The sequence below is a fragment of the Catharus ustulatus genome, chromosome 4, assembly GCF_009819885.2.
Source record: "Catharus ustulatus isolate bCatUst1 chromosome 4, bCatUst1.pri.v2, whole genome shotgun sequence".
Lineage (NCBI taxonomy): Eukaryota > Metazoa > Chordata > Aves > Passeriformes > Turdidae > Catharus > Catharus ustulatus.
Window position 1 is genome coordinate 40,773,465 of NC_046224.1, and position 24,505 is coordinate 40,797,969.

Below are 24,505 nucleotides of genomic sequence, written 5' to 3' on the forward strand. Positions count from 1 at the left end.
GGTAAAGTAAGAAAGATAACCTTTAACTTTTCTTGTAACTTTTCAATTGCCCTACATTGTATGGAGAGAGAAGAGCAGCACCTCTGTCCTAGAAGTCCTCAGAGAAGACTGCTCTGGTACACAGCTCAGAGGATGTGTTGTGAGTCCCTCCCCTGCTTCCCTCCCTTCTTTGTTAGTATGGTTTGGCTTTGTTTGTTGATGTGGGTCTTTTGTTGGTTTTTGGGGATTTTTTGCCTGCTAGTTCAAATCTGTCTGGTTTAGTACAAGACTTTCCTACTTTTGGACAGTTTGGACAGTTTCTAACACAAATCGATAAATGTATTGAGCTTTGCTAAACTGTGTTGCATTATGATAGTGGCACAAGGTTAATAATCACATGCCTGCTGGGGTGGAGTTTGTATGGTTTATTGTGGTCTTTGCTGTGGAAGTGTGCAGGATGATTTTAAAGCACATATTTAATTGTTATGTTGCACTGAAGTGCATTAGAAAAGAGGCATCAAGCAGCATGACTGCCTTATCTGTGGTGTTTGCTTTCATGAACTCCCCTCAACACTTAGATTGGGGGTGAAGTGTGAGGAGGTAGAGTATCTTTGGTAAAGACTGCTCCAGTGGAAGCCCTCAGGGGAGCAGTACCCAACCTGGGTTAGGAAAGGGAATTGTACCCTAAGAGGACACATCTGGGGAGCTGAGTTAGTTGCTGCAGAGCTGTCACAGTTGGTCAGCCCATAACTGAGACAGAGTGCTCTCCCCGAAGAATTCTTGAGCACTGGAAGGTGGAAACCACAGGTACTTATCACACATGAGCATGAGCCTTCCCACATAAAGAGATGGACGCAAGTGTGGCCTGTAACAGAAGCATTTTTATTAGCTAATTTTTAGGAAGGTAAATACAAATTATTTCACATAAAATCATCTCTGACTGAAGTACTTGTGCAAGGTTGTTCCAGACACTCATGCAAGCTGGATTCTTGTCTTCAGAGCTGCAGTGAAGGAAAATTTTGGTTCACCTTCCTACCGAAGTTGCGTACTAAGGCTTGCAAGGTCATTTATAAATCTGAAAGATTCATGCGTGGTGTTCAGTTGTTGCTTGCTATAGTAGGTGTGCTTGTCTCAGCCTGAATACTCGCTATGCCTTCAGAAGAAGTGCTGTCACTTTCCCATCAGCTACTCATGAGTAATGGTGTTCTTCCAGGTAACACTGAAGGCTTAGGCTGGGTCTGGTACATTTGTTCAAGAATGTCTGTGGTCCCATGCTCAATTACCAAGGGCAGACTAATCTTACAAGACACAGTAAGGTGATTTTAAAGGTGTTTTTTCTTCCTTCACTTGCTGTGGATGTTGGTCTGCATTATACAAAGACAGGTTCCATTAGTGTCCTAACCAGAAAGCAGGAAAGAAGGAAATATTTAGGAGAGTGAAGCAGTTGAATGGCAGCAAAAAGGCCCTTAGGACAAAAGCCTTGTTACAGAATCTGTCTGGATGTAATGGGCACTGGGCCACAGGTAAGCAAACAGCAGGGTAAGTGCACAAGCTGATGGTCTTTGGCCAGCATTGCTGTAATGCTTCTTCATACTGCCCACCGATCAGAACTGGTGGTAACAAATGAGGGAAAGCTGTTGGGAACCAGTGCTACCACTGAGCTACCAAAAGTATTGGCCATGAGGTGAGCAGCAGCTGCTCACACAGCAGACATTCAGTGGCCCTGTGCCTTGCTAAAATGGCACTTTGAACAGTATTTCATACTTACTTAAGAGAAGAAAATTGTCTGAGAGCATTGTTTGGGGTGATGGTGCATAGCCCATAGCAATCAGATTGTCACAAGCAGGAATATGTCCTTGATTGCTGAGTCTGCAGGTTAAGAAGTGACACCACTCCGTATGTGGAGCATTGTCTTAAGGTAGATGTGGTGCTACTTCCATCACTTTAGCCAAGGAGCCAGGGCCCTGCTTAATGCCACAGCAGCACCGAGACCCTAAGAGTACTGAAAAAGGGTAAGTTTAAAAAAACCTAAACACTCAGTTCAAGCTTGAAGATTCTTATCATCTCTCCCAAGTCTTGGGAAAGTCATTTTGCCTTTCCTGCCATTTGTGCTCTACCACACTTCTGCCTTGACTTGAGTCTTATACTTCACTTGATGCCTTGGAGGTACAGTGATAGCAGCCAGACAGGACTATGATAAAACTCCTTGAGCTGAAGAGAGGGAGGTGTGGTAACTGTGTGAAGTCAGCTGAGAAGGGGACATAGGAGCTGCTTAACATCCTAACTGTGGGAGAATGCAGGTTCAAAAAACAAGGTAAGGGGGAGGTAGGGCTACAGCAGCAAGCTGAGCACTGGCACCAGTTTTCAAGTTGAGACAGGCATTGGACACGTGTGCTAAGGGGATAAGAGCGTCATGTAAAGTTAAGGAAAAGAAATTATTCTTTGGAACAACAAGCTTGGTAAAGCTTGAGTGAGTGTAAGGACAAGGCAAGAAGTAGGAAACATTTGATAAAACTTAAAATGGAGTTTAGATGGGGTTGAAGCCTTTCACATAATCCCTTCTGGTGCAGTATTTGCAAGGAATGACTACATTATCCACAGGACTAATTTAGATTTTATTCTGGTATTCCTCAAATATAAAAAGTCAAAATTCTTACATCAATCTTTAAAGAAAATCCATGCAAGCAGGTAAAAATGTTTACAACTTAATTCCCTTCCCTCCCCCCTGCCCCTTCCTTTCAGTTTTCACTTCACAAACCATGCTGGTAAGTAAACCAAATGTCTGCCCCTCATGTTTCTTTTCACAGCACATTGTTAACAGAACAATGCTAGGCTAAGTCAGGGGTGCAGTAAGCACCAAAATAAGATTTTTCACTTGAACAGCCTCTCTGCAATACCTCAGGATTTCTTGTGTTTAAAAGCACATCTGTTTTGCTTAATTCTGGCTCTGTGAGATTTTAAACTTTAAGGCTCGTTTTCTTTGATACCACCATAATGTAACTCATGAGAACCTCAAAACCTCTCAGCCAGGAAAAGCAGTAGTACAAACTAGACTCTGACAATTGCAGATGACAACCTGTCTCTTCTCTTTTTCCTCTGGAGAACCAAATTGGATACATCGTACAGAATTTTTGGCATGACAAAATTCCCAAATTTGCTTTGTTTGAAATAGGTTTGGGCTATCAAAGTAGAAATAAATGTAAAAACAAAATGCTTCTAACATTTAAATTGGTAGATAGTAGAAAAAATTGTAGCCTTCCTATTCGCATTTTTACAACTCTTTGTGTTGGAATTTAGTGTCAGATTTCATTAGTACTGAAGCCACACTGCCATCCCTTTACTGCAGTTGCTCCCTGTAGCAAAAGTGAAGTGTCTTCAGTTTACATCTGCAATTCACAAAACATTTCTCTTTGAAAGGGAGTAGAAGTCAAAGCAATAGAGCTTCATTCTGAAGGTTGCATAGAGACTGAAGAGATTTATACAACAAATGCTGTTTTAAAAAAAAAAAATCTGTCTGACACTACTGAACAGCTCAAATGTGTGTGACCAAAAATATTTATAGGCAATCAACTCTGAGTTTGTTAGCAACAGCAATACTGTACATTTTACATTATTATCAAATACATAATTCAAGAGTTACAAAATAAGATCATGCATTACCACTAAATTTCATACAAGCTTGGATTGATTTCATTCCAAGAATCTGAAATGGAGACAGCATTTTTTTTAAATGAATAAAACCTCAAACTCTGGATTCTGGTTTAGCTTTCAAGGATTTGATATAATCTTGTCACAAGAAAACCTATACAAGTTTGCTCAATTTAAAGTGTTAAAATAACTACTGAACAAAAAAAGTGAGCATTAAAGTGATCAGAAAAAGGAGCTAAATGATGCATTCTTTCAAAGGCAGCTTTGGAGCCAGAGGTACCCTTCCATACCACGAGTATGATTTTAACAAAGATCAGACATCCATTGTGCTCAATCCCACCTTCTACTGTTTCACCTGGCAAAACAGTTTAAAGCAGTGAGCTGAGCAAATGGTGTCCAAATCTGGAAGAGGTTCAGATTAAAATGGGTGTATCCATGTGTGCACTACTGAAACAGCAATGCTCATTCCCTGGCCTCCCACCTCTAGGTGCACCTGAACACCTGTGTGTTCTTTCCAGTTCTGGAAGTGACCTGGACTAGGAGCTAAGAGGGAGGGAAAGCAGTGTCCTACCCACTGTTTCAGAAGTCTTCAGTCTTGTGGCTCATGCCTCTTGTCAGTAGTATTTATGCCTCTTCAAAGAGAGCAGCATTAAGAGATCAGATCATCTGTCTCCCTAGTTTCACTGCATTATATATGGCACAAGATTGCTTTTCTAGGAGTAACTTGTGGCAACAACATTTTTTTCCTAAAAAAGTGTAACAGCACAAAAAAATTCATAGCAGCATTTTACACAATTTGTGTTAAAAAAGTAGAAGTTAACCATTTGTGTCTTGAGTAACAAAAGGTTTAAATTACATTTATTTTCCATTTTACACTCACTATTTACTAGTTGGACTATTTACAAAGGTTCAAATGTTGTATAAGAGAATGAGCTTTACCCAGAATAAACTTCACATGTGAGGTAGTGGTCTACCTCGACCTGTTTTGGCTAGATATAAAGGAGGTACAGTTGGGTTTAGAGCCTAGAAAAAATTCAGAAATAGGAGGTTCATGTGAATTAGACTGTGTTCTTGTAGAAGAAACCATGCACACACACACACACATACAGAGAGAGTAATCCTATGGTAAAAATATTAAGACCAACAGTGGATTTAGCTTTCATCTTCATGGATGAAAAGGAGGAGAAATAATTAGAACAGGGACATTGTCAGCTGTACCTCATTTATTCCAACTCTGTTTTTACCAAGAGGCCAGCTTTTATTTGAAGAAGCCAAAGTGATTGACATTGAAACAGCAGAACTGAAGGATTTAAGAATTGATTTAAAATCGGGGGTTTCAGCACTCCTTCTAACAAGACAAAGGAGTATTATTTCTCTACTGGTGTAGAGGGTATCAACACTCCTGTCCCCAAGCACTGGAGGGAGCACTACCGGCTCCTGCAGGGCAAGGCACCTCAAAACATGCTTGCAAACGGACGCCTCTGCAACCAAAGGGTGCCCCTTGGTTAAATCTTGCTTTCCTCCAAACATTTTTAAATTGCAACAGACTGTAGGAATACTACATGAGATGTTTCTAATTGAAGACAGAAGTTTTTGGAACCTACAGTGTAATCATACCATGAACAAAACACATATCAAGGTTAAAAGGGAAAAAAGGAGGTGGGGGGAGAAAGATCTACAATGCTTTTCACACAAATCATCTGACAGTTCACCAGGTGACCAAGTGATGAAACACAAGTCTAGTGGATAGTTTTGGTAGCTGCAAGATGAAGTTATTGTTCTTGCCCTAGTTATATGTTACATGAAGATTGCATAGGACAAGGCAACCTTTTGGATAACTGAGGCAAGCAGTGCTTAGTGTTGGTATCCATTGCTCTTGACAGGCTGAATGTGGTTTAGTGCTTTGTTGTAGTCACCCTTGTGCATCTCTGCCTTCAACACATCCATTTACCCAATACTGCCAGCTTAAGGTCTTAGCACTTTATCTGCGGATACCAAATAAGAGTTTAGTATAAGACTATTTGCTCAAGCTTTAACTACTGACTAAAACTCACAAGTTTTAAATAAGCTGAACACCACTGAGATGCATATTTTATTTTAGCAGATATGGAAATTTATAAATTTATATAGTCAAGTTCCTTTTTTAGTGGCCTATTAAGGCATCTTAAAAAAATCCCTATATGGCTTTGGTTTGCTGAAATACTACTTTACATTTTCAAAAGAAAAACATGTTCAAATAAATTCGACATTATGACACATTCACATATTTCACTTAGAACTGACAGTTATACAGATGCTTATATGTGATCACAGATGTCTCCTGTTGTGATGACACAAATAAAAAGGTAATCCAAATGTTTATCTCACAGTAGAGGGCAACCCAGAAGTCTGTGCAGAAGTGACATATAAGGAGTTGTTATCTGGAAGAGGGGGAACCCCAGAGTTTCCATTAGTGGGTGAACAGCTCAGTTTCAGTTTTTCCAAGTATTCTGCATGAACAGGCTTGTGACACTGAAGGACCTTGATTGCATCTTCTACTTTAAACCATTCTCTTTTCCTTCCTGAAGGAGTACAATCCACAAGAAAGAACAGAGTTATAAAATTTTTACAGCACTACTGGTTGATATTAGTTATTCACTTTTTCGCAGTTCTTTGGAAGTTGAAGTTGTCAGGCAAAAGAGTGAAAGAAAAAACTGATCAATATGGGATTCACTCAAGTTTGCTGAAATGCAATCCATAATAAAGCCTTTCAGATAACTCTCTTGAAGCAGGTACTGGACAGAAACTCATGACTCTCTATATGCTCCAAAAGCTACATCTGGTCATTAGAGGAAAGTGTGATGTTATTTAAATGACTTTATCTGATTTCAAAAGGCATGTTCCATACTCAAAATCTCCTTTTGCACCCATATATGGAGTTACTCAGGTTAGCTGTAAGTTTTAAAAAAATAGTATACCTTGTATCAGACATGTTTATATAAGTTTCAAGACTTTACTAATATCAGCTTAAGACCATCTTACTTTTACAAGTTGGTTCTTTAAAATGCAAAGTCTCTGAAAATACATACAGACAAGGTCAATGATAGTATTGTTAAAAATTGAATTAATTCTGTTTTTCATTTGGTTTTACAGCATTACAAGTACTGTGCTTGAATATATATAAACCACTTGTTTAAGATCAAGGACACTTTCAAAAACACCCTAGAGTATCAGACAGTAAAACATTGTTTTTATGGAAAAAACAATTTGGCACTATAGTATTTAAAATGTATGTAAAAAATTACAATGATTTTTCTGTTATAATACTCAAGAGTATTCTAAGAGTAAGTCTGTTGGAAGCAACCTAGTTATGTGTGTATTAAAGTGTGCAAGAACAGCATCCCTTGACTTCTTCTAGAACAGAGTTAGTATTCCCCCTGAATGACACAAATTGCTTAATAAAAATGAAAAGAGTTTGCTTAAAACATTTTTAAGTGTAACACATAAGGACAGAGAATTAATTTACCTATATTAACTGAATCCTCCCAGTCTTCCAGTATTTCCGTCACAGTAAGAACATAAACGTACGTCCTATGCTTCCGATCCTGGTTCTGCTTGAATATTAGAAGTACAAGTTTAAATTCTCATCTGAATAACTTACAGACTTACCACAACTACAAGATGAGAAATTACTTACCCCTAAATGATAGCTGCCAGCAAGCCTGGCTTTTATTTTTACTAAACAAACATCTGTAGTGATGAGGCCCAAAGTGTGTTCTTGGTCATCCAGCTAAATGTTAGCAGTTGTTCACTAGTACTGCCCTAGGTAAGTACTAGTACTTCTCTTTTACATATGTTGTAAATGACCACAGTACACCATTTGCAACAGTTTGCTAAAACTGTTTCCACAGTGCATTTCCTGGATGAAAGGTCATTTAAAAAAACCCAAACACTTTTTGCAAGATGAACTGCTGCATCATGTGGCCACGTCATCTACACAGTGCTGGATATAAAGTTTCACTCTGTGAGTGAGGCAAATTAAATAGCCTATGCTTGCAATCATGACAAATGCAAAATCATTGTCACATGCTCATTCAGCAGGTTTGCCACGATGGCAGCCTGTTTAGAAGACATATGTTTTGCACAAGGCAGGTTAAACAGTGTGACAGAGGTATCTGCTCAGGGCAAGGCCAGTCCATGCCAGGCTGGCACAAACATTACTCCCTGCTACTCCAGAGCAGGCTAGTGGCAGTGTTTGAGGTGCTACCCAATCAATCAGACCATCCTTCCCCTTGAAGAACTGAGCCTCTAATAAAACCAGGACCATCTACAATTACAACTATATTAAGAACCAAGAGATGTTATGACCTAGCTCCCCAAACAGATGGCCGTATCCTAGTGCCAATAACCTTTGCTACTTAACGTTGTTTCACTACAAGCTTAATATAGCTTTGAACTGTTGTGCTTTACTAGGAAATAAAAATTCTCCAGGAGTTCTTTGTCAATATCACCATTAAATAGTTTACATATATTTATAACACACATATCCTCTGGCTTTAGTTCTAGAATAAGAGGACTTGGCAGCAGCCTTTATTTCAGTCTTCTCTTAGTACCATTGAGGGGACCACACCTTGTGACCTGGGAATGGTACTAACAACACTTTGTGGGGGCCTATTGAGAAACTAAAGTAGAGCCTTGATTTAAGTTAGAAGTCACCTAGAAAATGACATAACAGTTTTTCTCTCTTCTGATCTAGCTTGTGTAAATGGCTTCAGAAGAACATATACCCAAAACTACCAATGAATCATCATGCTTTGCAGGCCCTGTCTTATGCCAACAACATGATAGGTATCCTGGATTTTTTGGTCTGAGTTGGGAAGTGGAGAATACTTTTGTAGACTGACTAGCAGAGTTAAAACACAGCAAGCTTTTAATGTGTAGGACCATCCAGTTCAACTCAAACCTAAAGCACATCAGAAAAATGTGAGTAGTACTAATCACAAAGCTTCAAGAGCAACAGGAGCTTCTGTAATTGTGTCATGGCTTCCAGACTTCACACTATGGGACACATGACTAAGTGGTATTTCACAGAGAAAAACCCTGTCAGGAATACACTGCCTATAAAAGCTGGGCAAAGATTTGCTCCTGAGATGAAGGAACTTCCACTTAATACACAACACAACATAGTAACACTGTATGTATTAGGAGATGAAGACTATTAAAACTACAGTCTGCTGCTGTCTAGAACCTGAACAGAACACCAACACTAAAATAGAGTTCTAGCTAGCATGTGTTCTTGCACTGTTGGTAGTTCAGCATCTGATGTTTACACTATCAAGTAAATGTTTTGAACTACTTAGTTTGCTAAAGGTTGGATTTATCTGTTATCCAAAGCCTTGGCCTTTTTTAAGTGAATCAAAGCCATAAAGAGAAAACTCATATCCAGACTCATCAATTTACATGTGTGAAAGCTGATAAATTACTTCAGCAAAATCTAACCAAAGAGGAAAATATCAAAAGAGTACTTCAAAAAAGGCTGGTGTAATGTTTCAGAAATCCTAACTCTGTGAGTAGTTTGGTTTTAGGGATTTTTTTTTAAACATCTAGGTATTGTCCACAGCAAAGGTCCAAAATGACCTGAGATCAGCTCAAGCTGGTGAGAGCCTGGTGCTCGATAACACCATGGTGGATGGGTTTGATCCCTGTACAAGATACTCACTTAGAAGTTGGACTGGATGATCTTTGTGGGTCCCTTCCAGCTGAGAAACTAAATAAGTACTTTGAACACTTCCTATTCAAATTTTCACACATCATGTGTGACACCTAAGGTCCTGTCTAATTTAGCAGATCCAGTAACATTGCAAAACTATAGGTAGGTAATACTTATGAACTTAAGTCTGATGTTGCAGCAAACAAACCATTGTTTAAGAACTTAAAGGAAACAGCTCACCTCAAATATCCCAAGTAGTCTGCCTAGCTTTCCCTTTACTCCAGCCTACAAAACAAACAGGAAAAGCATTAGCATTTAATTTAAAAAAACATGTATCATCATCCTACATTAACATACTCCTCCTTATTAGGGTTATTTAAGTTTTAGTTAGATAGTACTTCACTCATTTTGGAGATTCTGGTTTTAGACTTTGAGTATTAGAGTACAAAAGCTTGTTCTAATGAGGAGATCAAAGAATTCATAAATCTTTCAAGGTTTCCATCCAGACCAAAATACTGTATTATTTACCACATTTTTAGTGTAGTGTGTTTTATTAAATAGACAAATCATACCCAATACTGAAATAATCCAGGAAAGCAGAAAGGACAAGAGAATTTTAGTAGTATTAGAATTAATCTAAAGAAGCAGTCATTGAAACTGCAGTGCTATTTTACACAGAAATTTAAGTACAAGTTTTCAAAATACAATAATAAATTAAACTGTAGGCTATTGCATGGATCTTGCAGCATAATGACTTCATGTGTTCTGATTTTCATATCAAAGTAGTTTTAGGCATGCAATATAAACTCCAAATTTATATCCCAAATTCTCTGCAGTTTTGAGCCCTTTTTCTTGCTAGTATAATTACAAAAGGATTGCAATTTAGTTTTACTCCAACATTGTAAAATAATCCCTGTATCAGCCCATGCTTTTTTTAACAATTCAGATAAGATGGTGATTACTTTCTACTAAGACACTAAAGATTGCTTTTCAAAAATAATATATAATGCCTCTTCCAAGGAACATTGCTTACAATCATCCATTAATTCTAAACAAAACTCAGTCCATATTACTGACACATAAAGGCATATGTTGCCTACTGGCAGACAAAACCATATTTAGATTGTTTTTTGTCTTGTTGTATAACCAGTATTTAAAATAGAGCTTCTTAGTGATGACATTTTCTAATTTTCAGTCTTTGCTTCCAGCCTTAGCCAAAGACAGTTACCGATGTCTTTCATCTTTATATAAAGGACCATACTGATCTTCATTATATTTTAATGAGTAACTGACCAGTAACTGGGCAGGCTTTAGCAATAAGTCTAATCAAAGTTTTACAAATGAATCTTTTCTGTGACTCTTTTTAAAGAAAGCAGATGGCTGGTGTTATTTATTAAGCCACTTGGATGAAGGAAGCCTGATCACAGCCCATGCAAAATCATCAAGGCATTTTGCTTATCTAGAGCAAGACCTAGAGCAAAAGTTAATGCAGAACTACATACAATATTCTGTTTGTCTGTTGTGATGGCTGAGATACCTGTTAGAGCCCATAAAGGCAAAACACTCAACTGGACATGATACATAAGTGATTAAGCAGCACATTAATTAGTGACAGGCCCTTGTTTTTGGGCTGAATGAGTAAGCTATACCTCAACAGGCACTAAACATTGCTTGTGCTTTATACTGGGTAATGAAAAAAGCACTTATTCACAAAAAGCAGTATGCTGAAGAAATGTTTTACTGATCAATCCTAATTTCCTCAGCATTACAGTATCACTTCAATTGGGAGTCTGGCAACTAACTAATATCTAACACATGGCAAAACCTTCATGACCAGCTAGGTTTAACTGACACTGAATAGCATTCATAGAGTAGCTTTGTCAACTTACTGGTATCCCATAGTTATAATGTGAATTTATCAATGTTACTGTAAGTGGAATTTACTTAACCATTTCTCTTTTCTCCCTCCAAGCAAACCAATGGTTTAAACAAATACACTTTGCTGAGTAATTCTGAATGGAACTATTAGAAGCACTCCATTACATCAAGTGTAAAAGCTCCCCAGAGCTCAAAGTGAAGCTTTGGTGCAACCAGATGTTGCTATGCAAATGTGATTACTGTAACTGATGTCTAATTACTCCCTACTCAAATATACATGTTTCCAAAATGTAGCATCGTGCCTGCAGACAGCAGTGTATTTTAAAAACCTCTACACTCAAAAATGTAAAAAGGTAGGAATTCAAAGTCTCATGATTTTTTTTTCCCCAGAAAATATTCAATTGACTAATCTTTATAGTTGAAAAAGTGGCATGAATTTGACAGTGATTTTTAAGTGCTTTTACTAACAAGAACATTTCCTTTAAGTTCTATTTGTAATATAGTTCAAAATGTGTAAAATTTAAGTGCTAGAGGACCAAGAAATGTTTTAGCTTTATCCCCAGAATATCAAAAGCAGTTCCCCCTTTTCTAATCCAATGCACTGGTTGAATTCTAGCCTTTGAACCATTTTGCCTCTCATAAAAACATACTTCTTCCTTTGACTTTTATGTACTCATGGCTGTTAAAATATGGTTCTTCAAGTAAACAGAATCCTGTAGGCTTCTCTAAGTGTGTAAGGCCATCTAAACTTTGGGAGAAAAGGCTGAAAAAACCCTGAGCTTTCTTCTGACAGACAAGCTGTTGAATTAAGTGCCATACTTCCCCAGAACAATTCTATAAGGAAGTTTGAGAGCTATGCAAATGGGACCTCGGATCTGAATCTTATGCATATATTTTAGCATTATTCTAAATCCGGCCACAACAGAGGAAACTATCCACATCATCCCATAATCAGTCTGGCCTGGAGGTCATTCCTGTTGGCAGCTGTAGAGGTACTGCAGTCTCAGATATGCGTCAAACTCGCCTGTTTCCTGTAGATGGAGCAAGAGTCATGCTGCAGTTTAATTTCTAAGCTAACAGTCTACCAGGGCAGAAAGTTGCTTAAGATCTGAAAGATTTGAGTTATTTTTAACTCTGGCATCTGCAGGATAGTATTGTAGCCATTTTAATGGCTACACTGCTGAAGGGATGGTGGTAAGACAATTTCTGCCCCATTTTTGCATACTTTTATAAAACAGAATGTTTGACTACGTCTGCCTTAATCTTTCAGCTGAGAGTGTGCTTTATTAATTTAGTTTTGCAGTGTCTAACTAGTTCTAGTCTGTAGCTCCCAATCATTTTTCAAATATTAGATGCTCACTAGAGCTAATACCCCTATTTCCTGTAAGAAGTCTTAGATTATATTAATGCCACTTTCAGAGTTGCAGCAAATTAACCTTCAGGATCACCCTCTTCTCAGAAACTATATCCACACAGGGCTGCAGAATTTCCATATTTTCTCATAAGCCTTTCAATACAGTACTAAGACAAAGCAAAAGCCTATTTTTTGTGAGATGGAGCAAGAAAAGGGAGCATTTCACAGATGATTTTCATTTACAAGGCTGGGCATCATTGGCTTACCACTCATTGATGTAATTTTTCTTTGAACAGTGCATGTGCAGACAACTTTTTTTCATCTTTCATGCTATGCAATAAAAGACAAAGCTCCAAATTCATTAATGGACTAGCAATGGAGGTTCAATACCTTTCTGGGACTGCTTTATACTGTAACTTTATTTTGGTATTCTACTTTCAGATTTGTAAAAGTGTATTGTATCTAAATAATTGAGGTAACTGTCAATTTCCTGTAACCTGTGAAATGTTGGACAACCTTAAATGAAACACTAAATATTCAGCAGAGGTAAAAACTCGTATCACTAACATGAACAGAATTGAAGAATTAAAAAAAACCCTGGAGTCATGTACACAGGCAGCCTATGAAACTGCCAGGCACATACATTTGATTACAGAGATCTTTCAGTTGTAAAACAAAGATTCTAAATACACTACTGTCGATGTCAAAGTGAGGATATTTAAAGTCAGCAGGCAATCAACACTTATACCATTAAGGAATGCCATTATAATTGCCACTATGAATTTATCCATTTTAATAAATTAATAGAAACCAGTGCTTAGCTTGAGCATGACCCAATACTGAAGAAACATTTCAAACCAGCTCCACTGTGCTTTCTTTGAAGTTTATTCATTCACAAAACTCTTAACAGTTCACTGTACTGTAACCAGCTGGCCAGGTGACATTGACCTTAGTATAAAAATAGAAAGGACAATCACCTTTAGAAGGGTCAGTATGAATTTCCATGGTGCAAACCCCTAAACACCAGTCTTTTTCTTTAAAAATGGCATTTGGCAATCTCATGGAAACATGCAAGATCTAGCCAGTAGCTAGATATGATCCTCTAAGTCTGATAAGCTATACAAGTTATCATACACCAGAAATTCTGAGGGAGTAGAATAAGTGTAACCAAATTATTTTGGGCTTATTAAAGCCCCATGTCTGTGAAAATGCTTCATGCATTTGCAAGCACAGCTCAAAGCTGGACATGGCTGGAACTTTATATCATAAAAAGCATCATAAAAAGCATAGTCCCTTCAAGATCATCCTTTCTGCACCACCAAAGAAAATACCCCAAATATACAAACTACAGTTTAGTCAGCTCTAATTTAACATGGAGAAGAGACCTTACTATTTCTCATCCGGGACTATACCCTAAGTCAGATCAGCAATTAAAATTACCAGTGTTTTAAGAACACTGAGCAGAGGACTGTGCTTTTTAATCCTACCCATGAATTCGTAACTGTGGGAAGACAAGACTTTCCCTAGAGATGTTACTACTGCTTGGAAGCTTAAATCTTTGCCGACTCATTGTTAAAATCCAAGCTCTTCACTCCTCTCGAATGGACTGTACCCTGTGGCTGAGTATGTCTTGTGTAGGTCAAAATGGGCTCCTCCAGCAAAACTGAACACAGTCTGCCACACCTTTGATCCAGCAAGGCTTATTCATGCTTGAGCCTAGCTGCAGGAAGGCTGCTGAGAGCAGTGAATAGTGAACTAGTCGGTTCCCCAAGTAAAATGGGAGAAGGGTCACTGAATCACAGTTCACAGAAGATCTCATTTTGACACTGAATAGCAGGCACTATTTGGTGCAAGTCACATCATCATCAACTTCCTAAGCCTCAACACCACAACAGAACCAATCTTAAAGGTAAGCAAGATAAACTACCAAATAGCATAGCTAATAGAAAAAAAAAATTACACATATGAATCAATATTAGTGTGTTTTGGGAATAGCAAAATGGGATGAGAAAACTAAGTCTAGGGGAAATCCTGTAGTTCACTCACAAGAATGCATCAAATTTATGGAAAAATCTTATACCTTCTATTTAAAAGTATGATATTTTTATTTTTCTTGCCGTTTCATTTGGTTTAGACATAGCTATTAGATATTAAACAAATAGTTAATATTTTTGACAATTTTTCTAGGAAAAATAAATAGCAAATGAAACCCCAATATTCTGAATTTGAAATTTAAATATTGTAGTATAGGGAAACTGCATGAATTCATCATGACTTAAAGCTCTGTTTTGCCTAGTCACAGAGGCAGAGATAGAAAGGTAGACTATAACCATAGGCATTTCTTTATAGATAAGCTGCCTTAAATGCACAAATTCTGAACTGCTCAGATAGATCAGTTTCTAATCTGTTTAGTTTGGAATGTCCTCAAAGGTCTGGTGATTTCCTGTTCTTATGCAGCTACATGTTAATGGTTAGTTTATTTCCACTCTGTTGTAGAAGAGCTGCAAGTCAAACATTTTCTTCATAGAAATGTTATGCCAAATGACATATTACAGTAGTGTAAAGTCACATTTCTATGTCCAGTACTTGTTTATAAAGGCAGACAGAAATTTAGCTATGAAATGAAAGAGTGCTGTGAAAAAGCTAAGTTAATTAATTCACCTCACCACACTATATCCTAATTCTAACATACAGAACTGCAGTTCTTTGAATTTCATAACCACAAAGGTCTCAGTCAAATACTGGATAAAGGAGGCAGTTCCTCTTCCTTCTTGGTTCCCATCTGAAGACAACAGCAGCAAAGATCAGCTGGATTTTTTTTGCTTTGTTTTGTTTTTGTTACCTCTTCATACACCTCTCTCACAGCTGCTCCTCCTGGCTCTTCTTCTGGTTCCATTCCTCCACCTGGTACAATCCACTGATCTGGATATCGGCTACTGCTTACCAACAGCACCTATAAATAATTGCAAGTGACTGTCAAATACAGCTCACGAGTCAGGAATCTCACTAGTGTCTGCTTTTTCAGCACTGCACTTATTCACCTAGCCAGCTGGATTATGCACTTAAGAAACAAAACATAACAGGCAAGTGGGAGTTGGAAAAAGAGGAAAACAGTTAACATCCAATCTGTTTTATAAAAATAAGAGTGTCATTGCAATCTCTCTACAAATGCTTTCATTGGATGCTCAAGACAATGTGGAAAATGCAGAATAACATGCACAGGGGTGAAGGCATACAACAAGAAATCTAGTAACAGTATTTTCCAGAACTAAGTCTTCAAATCATATCGATAGCAAAGTATGAAAAATAAGACATTTTCATCCCATAGAAGTTAAACTAATTCTTCTGGAATGGTATCTTCTGGCTAAAAACAGACTTTTGAAAATATTTCTTATTTTCAGTCAGAAACAAGCTTCTTTTTAGTTGCTGAAGTGTTATGTTAGCAGGACATGCTTACACTATTGCATAACTAAAATACAGGGAGAGTACTTCACTGGCCTTTGTCCAATTTGGTTTCTTTTAAACATTTACATAAGAGGAAAAAGCACAACACATCGAATTTGATTTCTAAATGTAACATTTTTTCCCCAAGACACTTTAATTTCACTTGATTTGACTCTAACCTGGTTGTCATTGATACACACCAATTTAAAACCCCCTATCTATAGGGCCTGTCTATCGTAATATTCAGAGCAGAGATGATGTAAGCTACCTGTTCAACAAACTATAATACCTTGCATTTGGAGCAATTTTAGCAGTAGAATTTTATAAGAAAATAAGACCCTGATTCAGGACCATTGGGAAATATGCAGTTTAACTTATATTTGAGACACATCCCCACATACTCCATCATCTGTGTAGTAAATGGCTTCCTATTCTAGGCATTACTTATATAAACCCTACCCTGAAGTCAAAGGACAACTGTGGGGAGTAAAAGGGCAGGGTCAGTGCTCAAATCTTGAAAAGCAATTAAAAGACTAGAACAAGAACCTCAAGTCTAAAGGTTATAGTTTTAACTGGTGCCAGACAACTGAAGTGACAGTCCCAGGCCTGTCAGGAAAATTATTACCACTTATACTATGTCCCTTTGGCACTCATGGAAATAGGTTGTAGGCTCACCTACAGGAACTGGGAGTGCAGTTCAGATGACTACATGCTTTGTGAATGCAAGGATACGTGTGCACACTGAGGTGCACCTGGAAGAGCCTTATCTGGCAGATACTGTCTTGCAATGTTTATTTTATGCAGTCAAGATTAGTACAGTGGAGAATCCTTTAGCATAGGACTAATTTCCCCAAAGTTTTTTCCTATGCTAAGTGAGGAATAAAGCAGAGACATCATTTAGTACAGAAGCATTCTTAGCATCTGATCTAAATGCTCATGTTTTCAGTAAACTCAAGTATTTTACTCAGCTATCTAAAAACTTAAAAATATCCAGCAAAAGTAATAAAGTTAGACACAAACACAGGTCAAACTTGATCTTTACAGTCAAAGGTTTTGGTTTCCTAGGATCCAAAAGATTCACAGAGTGCACACAGCTCTACTAAAAGTAATTCAAAAAATGTTTTTCAACACTTAGGTGGAGGACCTGTATCACTATGAAGAACCACTTTAAGCAGTGCTTAAAGAGCAGTTGTAAAAAGCAAGTTACGAATTCACTTTTGAGTTCCAGATATAAGCATTAAACATCATTTTGTGCTGATGAAACTAATCCAGTCATGTGACAGCTAGCAACAATAATGAACAAAAGAATGATTATCATTAAATTGTTCCCAGTTTGGTAGAACAATTTAAAATCAGCATTCATTGCTTAGTTAAGGCTAAACATAAAATTCTTAATTACTACTATGGGATAAATCAGGTTGCTCATTCTGGCAGTGTAGTGTAAAGCCAGGATTTTTTTTATGCCTTTATATATAGTAGTTGACTACAGCTAATCTGATCAATAGACTATTAAACTGGGCTTGTACATATATTAGCATTAAATTACCCTTTTAAAAAGCATAAACAAATACATCTAGCAAGTAATCAACATTAAAATACATCAAATCTTGTAGATAGGCTTTACAGTTATATATACAATAAACTCCCAAGCATTACAGCCTGGGAATTCATTTTAACAACTATCCAAATCTCCACTAACCCTGGAACAGAAGCATTTTCTCAAACAGCTTTCCCTCTATGCTTTATTCTCCTGTGATCCCACAGCTTTTACAGTCTGAATCCTTGAGATCCTCAGATGCACAATTTTTTTTAACCCATTAATGCATGAAGCCATAACCCATTAGGGCATGAAGCATCCATCCTGGAGTAATGCTATCAAAAACTTACTTGGTGTTAATCAGATTCAACAAACAACAAGACCTGATAGCTAGCAGTTGCAGGATTATGTGGTAAGGTTGAAAAGCATTCCACAGATTTTTCTCAGTCATAGCATCAAGCAATCTTCCATGTTTTTGTTTTGTTTTTTGTACATTGTTTTTCATTCCACAATGGTTTTGAGGTGTTTCCATCTGTAAGTGGCCTGAAGTTACATCCTCCAGTACCTAAGTGAGGAGGCTGTAAATATAAACGTGATCTAACTATGAAGAAATCAAAAGGCTGTGGTTGGTTAACTCTGCACTCACATGCCAAGAGAGGTGCAAAAATCAGCAGCAAAAAATGCAGCAATTCATCCTCCTTTAACAGAAGGCAATCAGACTAGGAAAAATGTGACCTAGGTTGCCTGAGCATCCAGTCTTTTCTGAGGAGGCTCACGGTCAAGCAGATTACAATAGTCTAATGGAAAAGACTTTAGAATCTCATACACCTGTATTTTTTCTGGCTTATGCACACCAAATTATACATCGTAATCCAACTAGGCTCAGAAGAAAAAAAAAAGAAAGAAATAGTTCCTATGCAAAGAATTCTGTGTCCTGTATCCCCAGATGCAGAAAAAGGACTAAGATTTGAGTTTTATTGTTTGCTAGTGATCACTGCCTTTCTCATGACTTTGACTAAGACTTACTGTTGATAACTCTTGTTCAAAAAAGGTAGAGAGTATTGCAATGAAATCTACTTGTCTAGTTGTATAGCTAAGTTTACCTTACTCCAAAGACTAAGGTGAAAATACCAGAATGCTGCCAAGTGAAGAAGGAAAGCTGCAAAGTTCAGCTAAGAGGAAACAAAAGAAAAATTCTTCCATTAAGTGTTACAAGTTTCACCTCACTTCCAAGTCCAGGAATAATAGTGACCTTTAAGTGTAGTGGGGAAAAAAACCTGCTAGCCAGCCTGCTTGTAACAAGCACCTATGAATACAGCTAACCATTATATGGTTAACCAAAAAAGTTATTACAGGGCAGGTGGCATCATAGGACTTGGTCACTATAAATGCTGGCTTGCAGACAAACAATTGAAAATTCCTTAAGATGCTGAAGTTTTGGCCTCTTTAGTGTTCTCAATCAAAACTAACCATGACACAGTTTGTAGTCACGTATTCCAGAAGACCAAAATGGCAACAGCTCAGAGTAATACAAATTATAGCCATAAGTTGTTTCTCTTGATGTTTTTTTTCATATTAAGCACAAGAGAGGTAGAAAATGGTTTAAGTTTATATAAAATATCACTGCTTTCTATCTTTCTTAACTGAGGAACATTATACCTTAGCAAAATAATTGTACTAAAACCAATTTACATAAAAAAGCAAAGATAGAGTTTAAATTAGCTAGAGCAAACCCCTCAGCTGGATTCTTTAGACTTCAAAACAAAGTCATCCCCAGCTTGGAGGAAAAACAGTTAAAAACGTATATTTTTCAATTTCACAGTAATTATTTGTCATGAGATGTCTTTAAATTCTCTATTCCCAGCCTAACCCCATGTATTCCTGTCTCCCCCACTGCACACCCCATTTTCTCCCCTCTCAGCACTCCCTCTACTCCGGTATTTATGTCCAACTTGATGCTTGAATTACCTGATGGAGAGAGCCAAGCCTGCCCTTCTTCACAGCAAAGCTAGCAGTTAAAAAGAGCAATGTCCAAGAGAAAAGGAACCAATCCCTCACTCTCAAAAGACTGCTGAGCATGTGTGACTCAACTGCAAAGAACAGCACATTGCTCAGGTGTACTGCTCAGAAAACAGATGCATGGAAGATAAAGGATTCAGTTCCCAAACCCTACAAATGTGAGTACACAGAAATAATTTCAGAAGATTTAAACTGGTGGGAGTATAGAAAAGATCATTATGGCCTACTTTGAGGAAAAAAAGAGAGGACCCATTCCAGTGGAGGTTGATATAATTTAACACACTCAGTATGGAAACTCAACCTACACGGTTGGTCTGCTAAAATTACCAGCACCTGAAAGAGTCAGAAAGATGGTTTAATCCTAATACAGCCAAAAGGGTCAGTCAAGCCCTGTGATTTGTTGAAAAACAGCCACAAACAGATGCTCAGGGAAGAATACAAACACTAAGTGTTTTATTTTCACTTTTTAATTTTTCAAGTATTGTTTGCTTTCAACTTCCAATTGTTTTCAGGGAGCTCAGGAGCTTCCTTAAAAGCACCAGGAACAACTTTGAATGCTGCAACACAGGAACACTATTGAGAAGCAAGGAAAAGCATCTCTTTCAAACACTGGATCATATTTGCAGAAATAACTGTATAAATTTTTTAGGCAAAAGCACAGATCTCAGAGAGTATGTGTCAGCCTGCTACTGTAGTTAAGAGATTTCCTTTATCTAACACTTTTTTTTTCTATTTTAAGAATCACTGCCTCATTCTACCAGTTCTGAAACAGTTTCTCAGCTCCCCTATAGGTTAATGTGGTATCTTTGTCCTAGAATGCCATTGCTTTTTTTTTGGACTGCAGAAGGTTGGAAAATGCAGCTTTAAAACTTGCCATAGCTTGCCAAATGCTACACAGACAGCATTTATTAAGGAACGTGTGCCTTCCTGAAAAGATTCTCAGTAGAGTGTCAGCTTATAGTCCTCATTTTGTTACTCCAATAATTTTCAAAATTACTTCATTTCTTAAACATCGAGAAATAAAATGCAAAAAGTTATTGTAAAGTAGTAACAAAACCTTAGGATGAGACTTGACAGGATTTTAAGAGCTAATTAAAGTCAACACTGCAACACCTTGACTTTCCCCCTAACACTGGAATAATGAGTTCAGGAAGCTGATCTGGAAGAAAAGTAGATTCCCCATGAAAGCTTAGTGTCCAGGCTGCACACACAACACCCATCAGGACACAGCCATTCAAGGGGCAGTGCTGCACAAACTGGGGCAGAAAGGCACCACTGCAATCTCCCGATTTCAGATGAACCCATAGGGATTCAAGAGCCTCTGGCAAAGTACTGTAAAAACAACAGACTGAAAAGCAGTCCCCAGCTATGGCAGAGGTTAAAAAGATGATTTAGCCTCACTGAATAGAAGCCAGCACAACAGCAGAGGAATGGCTAATAAGTAGTACATTAATCCTAATGCTCATTAATTTGAGCACAAATCTTGACTGCATCTCAGAAAACTGGGTTCTGTCTATACAATATATTGAAGTCTGAAATATCCTCCCAACTTTACTATAAGATCACTTTTCAAAGCAGCGACATAGCACTTGAGTATCAGTCACTGCTACTTTACCCCTATTCTGAAGGCAAATGGTAAAGAAATGTGGATATAATTTTATAATACTTCAGAAATAGGTCTGGAAGGTATTTTTTCCTTTGGGACCCTCTGACTTTAAGGCTATATGGCAATAGGGAGAAACAGCCTTTTTTGACTTACAATTACAGCTGTAATATTTTATGAATTTTATTTCACATTAAATTCAAATATGTAGCTAATATGATATAGTGATACAGAATTTGAGTGTCTTCCTTTGGCTATTTAACATACTTCATTTTGTTCTTCGGCTAAACTGTTCCTATCAGGAATAGAACAGCACTGTACTACTATGGCATGACAGACAGAACACACTTCCTCACATAAAATGACTCAAGTCACCTGCAGCATTCCATCTCCCCCTAAGCTTTAGCATGCTTTGGAGAAACAGATATGCCAGGTCTCACAGTGTGATGAAGGGTGCAGATCTTGCACTCAGACATATGACAGAAGGAGACTCCCAGCTGAAAAAAAAAAAAAACAAACCTGCAAACAAACAAACAAACTTCCAACAAGCGCCTATAAAAGAAGTTTTACTTCTCATGCTGGACCAGTTCCCTAGTCTGCTATACATAACAACCTTCTTCCCTCGTGCTTGCTAATGCAGACCAAGGGAGACCAATTTCAGGTAGCAGGGGAAAAGCTAAATGAATATTGCTGCCCATTTCTTTTTAACTTGAAACCATGGCCTAATCTCGAGCAGAACTAGGCTTTACTGGTTACTCGGCAACATAATCTGTTTGACTAAGGGATCAGCTTCCAAGCACTTGTCAGAAGCAAGAGCTCCAAATCTTAAGAGAGGTGGTCAGCTGCAGGTAAATATTTGACAAGGTTATTTCTTGACAAGTACCAGTCACCTTTCAGCCTTTTCTATCTTTGTGATAGATCTTGGAAGAGAAAAAACTGTTTTAAAGTATTTACCACGGTAACACCAAAGTGCTCAAGCACTAAGTCAAAAAGTCACTGAATTAAAGGAAGCTTTTCAATAATTCTACAAGACTAGAAAAAAATACACATAAACCTATGATCTGTGAACTCATATCTACAAAGTATGTTTAAAAAAGCATGTCTACAAACCCTAGCTAGAGATAAGAATGCATATATGTATGTGTATATAGGCATATATAGATACATAGCTATGATATGAATATATTTTTGAAGAAGTCTGCCACTATGCTATTTCTAACTTGGAAGTTTTGAGCACCACTGAGTTAACTGAAGCAATTCAAACAGAAACATTGCCACCAATTAAAATCCTAAGTAAACCTAGGATGGTGCAAATAAGCTAAAATGATATTTTTTCAAATATCTTGACATAAATATAACTAATTCAAAAAGACAGCATCTTCTAAACAGGGCAAAAAGTGCTTTGTTATGGGACATCCTAGCCTGACATTATAGAAGTACAGCCATATTTCCTTCTGCCCTCAGCCCAGCCCACTCTGAGCAACTATCAACCCCATTAAACATACCCCTATGGCATAGACAAGTAATACCATAAGTATGGGGAAAAAAAATGGAGGTTTCAAACTGAAAAAAAACCACCTCATGGTTGACTGATGTCAGTATCTGAAGACTTACAAATGAAGACTGAAGATTTCTGCCATGGTGGACAGCTGAATTCCCATAGCTTCACTAAACCTGCAGGCTTCCACTGCTGGCAAGTAGGTGGAATTTGTCAAAAAATATTCCAGCATGAAAACAAGGTGTGTATGCCATGCCTGCAGAAAGCTGCTTTTCTGTGAACATAATAAACACCAGTGTCCTGTACCCAGAGTTGGTTATGTGACATAAATCCTACCACAGCAGCCTAACATTCAATTTTTCTTAACATTAACACAAGCTTTAACCCCATATGAGCCTGAGGGATACACAATAAGCACACACTGTCTGTGTAGACACATCATAAACAGCCATTTTGCAAGCTGTTTATAGGTCTTGATTTTTCAAGTTAGATCCTTTTGTACAGCATGCAGATCATAGATTCACAGAATGGTTTGGGATGGGAGGGACCTTTAGAGATCATCTGGTAGTCTCAGACCCCCAGACATAGGCAGGAACACCTTCCACTAGACCAGACTGCTCATCCAACTTGGCTGATAATCTCCAAGTGTCAAGAAAATGCTGCAGAAAAGCTAAGGCAGCAATCATCCTGTGTTACCAACTCTCCCTGTCCATTAGCAGGACAGGGACATGAAACAGAAAAAATAAAAGCAACAGTGTGCTTGAAGTCCAGAGTGAATATGAATTAGAATATGCCTGTATTCTATCAGACCATCGTAATGCAAGGTAGGTAACCCACACCACTATGGAGACCATGTCAGCCTTAAATAAGGTGCCATGGTCATACCCCAAGTTATTTGAAAGAACACATTATTTGTGTGTTTACACCTGAGAGCTCTGTGCTGAAAGATAAAGAAACCAAAAGTTCCATGTCATGTATAGAGTATCTCTCATGACTGTGCAAGTTGATTTGCAATAATTCCTAGAACACTCTATTTTGCCAGGGTAGCCAGGTGATACTTCTGAGCCCTAGTTTTATGGATCAGGCTGAGTAACAAAAGGTGTTTCTGGTTTTCAGACCATTTACACCAATGCACATAAAAATAACATTTTTTCCTTTAACAAAACCATAGCTAATATGAAGCAACAGCTGTAGAAAACTGAGGAACACTATTTTAAAAAACTATTAAACTCTGACCACCATAACAAGACATAAGAAAACCACGCTTAATCTATCTTGACATTCTACAAGCAAATAAATAAAGTTATTAAATCAGACCAGAAAGGAGTTATAACATTAGGAGCTTATAATTTTTAACTCAAGAATAAGATAAATAGTTGACATAAAAGTGCATGCCCTACTACAGAGGGGGGGAAAAAAAAAAATCTACATTTCCTGTGGGTGTGTACATTTTTCCTCACTGCTGTCTCAATATTAAAAAAAACCACCAAATCCTTCCCATCTATTTTCATCTCCTGTACAAGGCTGAACAACAAAGGCAAAATTAAAAATTGAAAAGCTTGAAGACTTTTTATGCATATGAAACTATTTTAGGTCTGCCACTAGCAACTGCTGGCTGAACACTAAAGTAGGACTTTCAGTACCATATTTGATTACATAAAGCACTGTTACAGATGCCAAAGTAATTAGAATGCACTCAAAGTTTATATTCAAGGTACTTAAAAATAACTGCTCATTTATTTATATAAGATGTAGTTGGTGGAAAAAAATTAAATTGGATTTAAAAATTATTTCAGTTACTCAAATTGCTACAGAAATTATGTTTATTACTATTTGCTCTTGCTGCTTTAAAGGTG

General features: G+C 37.6%; 1 protein-coding gene across 2 annotated transcripts in view; it reads right to left on the reverse strand.

Annotated features, from left to right (window-relative positions):
* Positions 1–840: 840 nt before the first annotated feature.
* NUDT4 (nudix hydrolase 4) overlaps positions 841–24,505 on the reverse strand; it is a 28,351-nt gene continuing 4,686 nt past the window's right edge. Inside the window, exons 2-5 of one of the 2 annotated variants that reach the window (XM_033059130.1) lie at positions 15,391–15,501; positions 9,557–9,601; positions 7,133–7,217; positions 841–6,188 (exon numbers count right to left, since the gene is read on the reverse strand). In XM_033059130.1, coding sequence (XP_032915021.1) covers positions 5,986–6,188; positions 7,133–7,217; positions 9,557–9,601; positions 15,391–15,501 — 444 coding nt within the window. In that variant the 3' untranslated portion in view covers positions 841–5,985. Of the gene's footprint in view, positions 6,189–7,132; positions 7,221–9,556; positions 9,602–15,390; positions 15,502–24,505 lie in introns of both variants that reach the window. The other variant, XM_033059129.1, reaches the window with a different exon arrangement.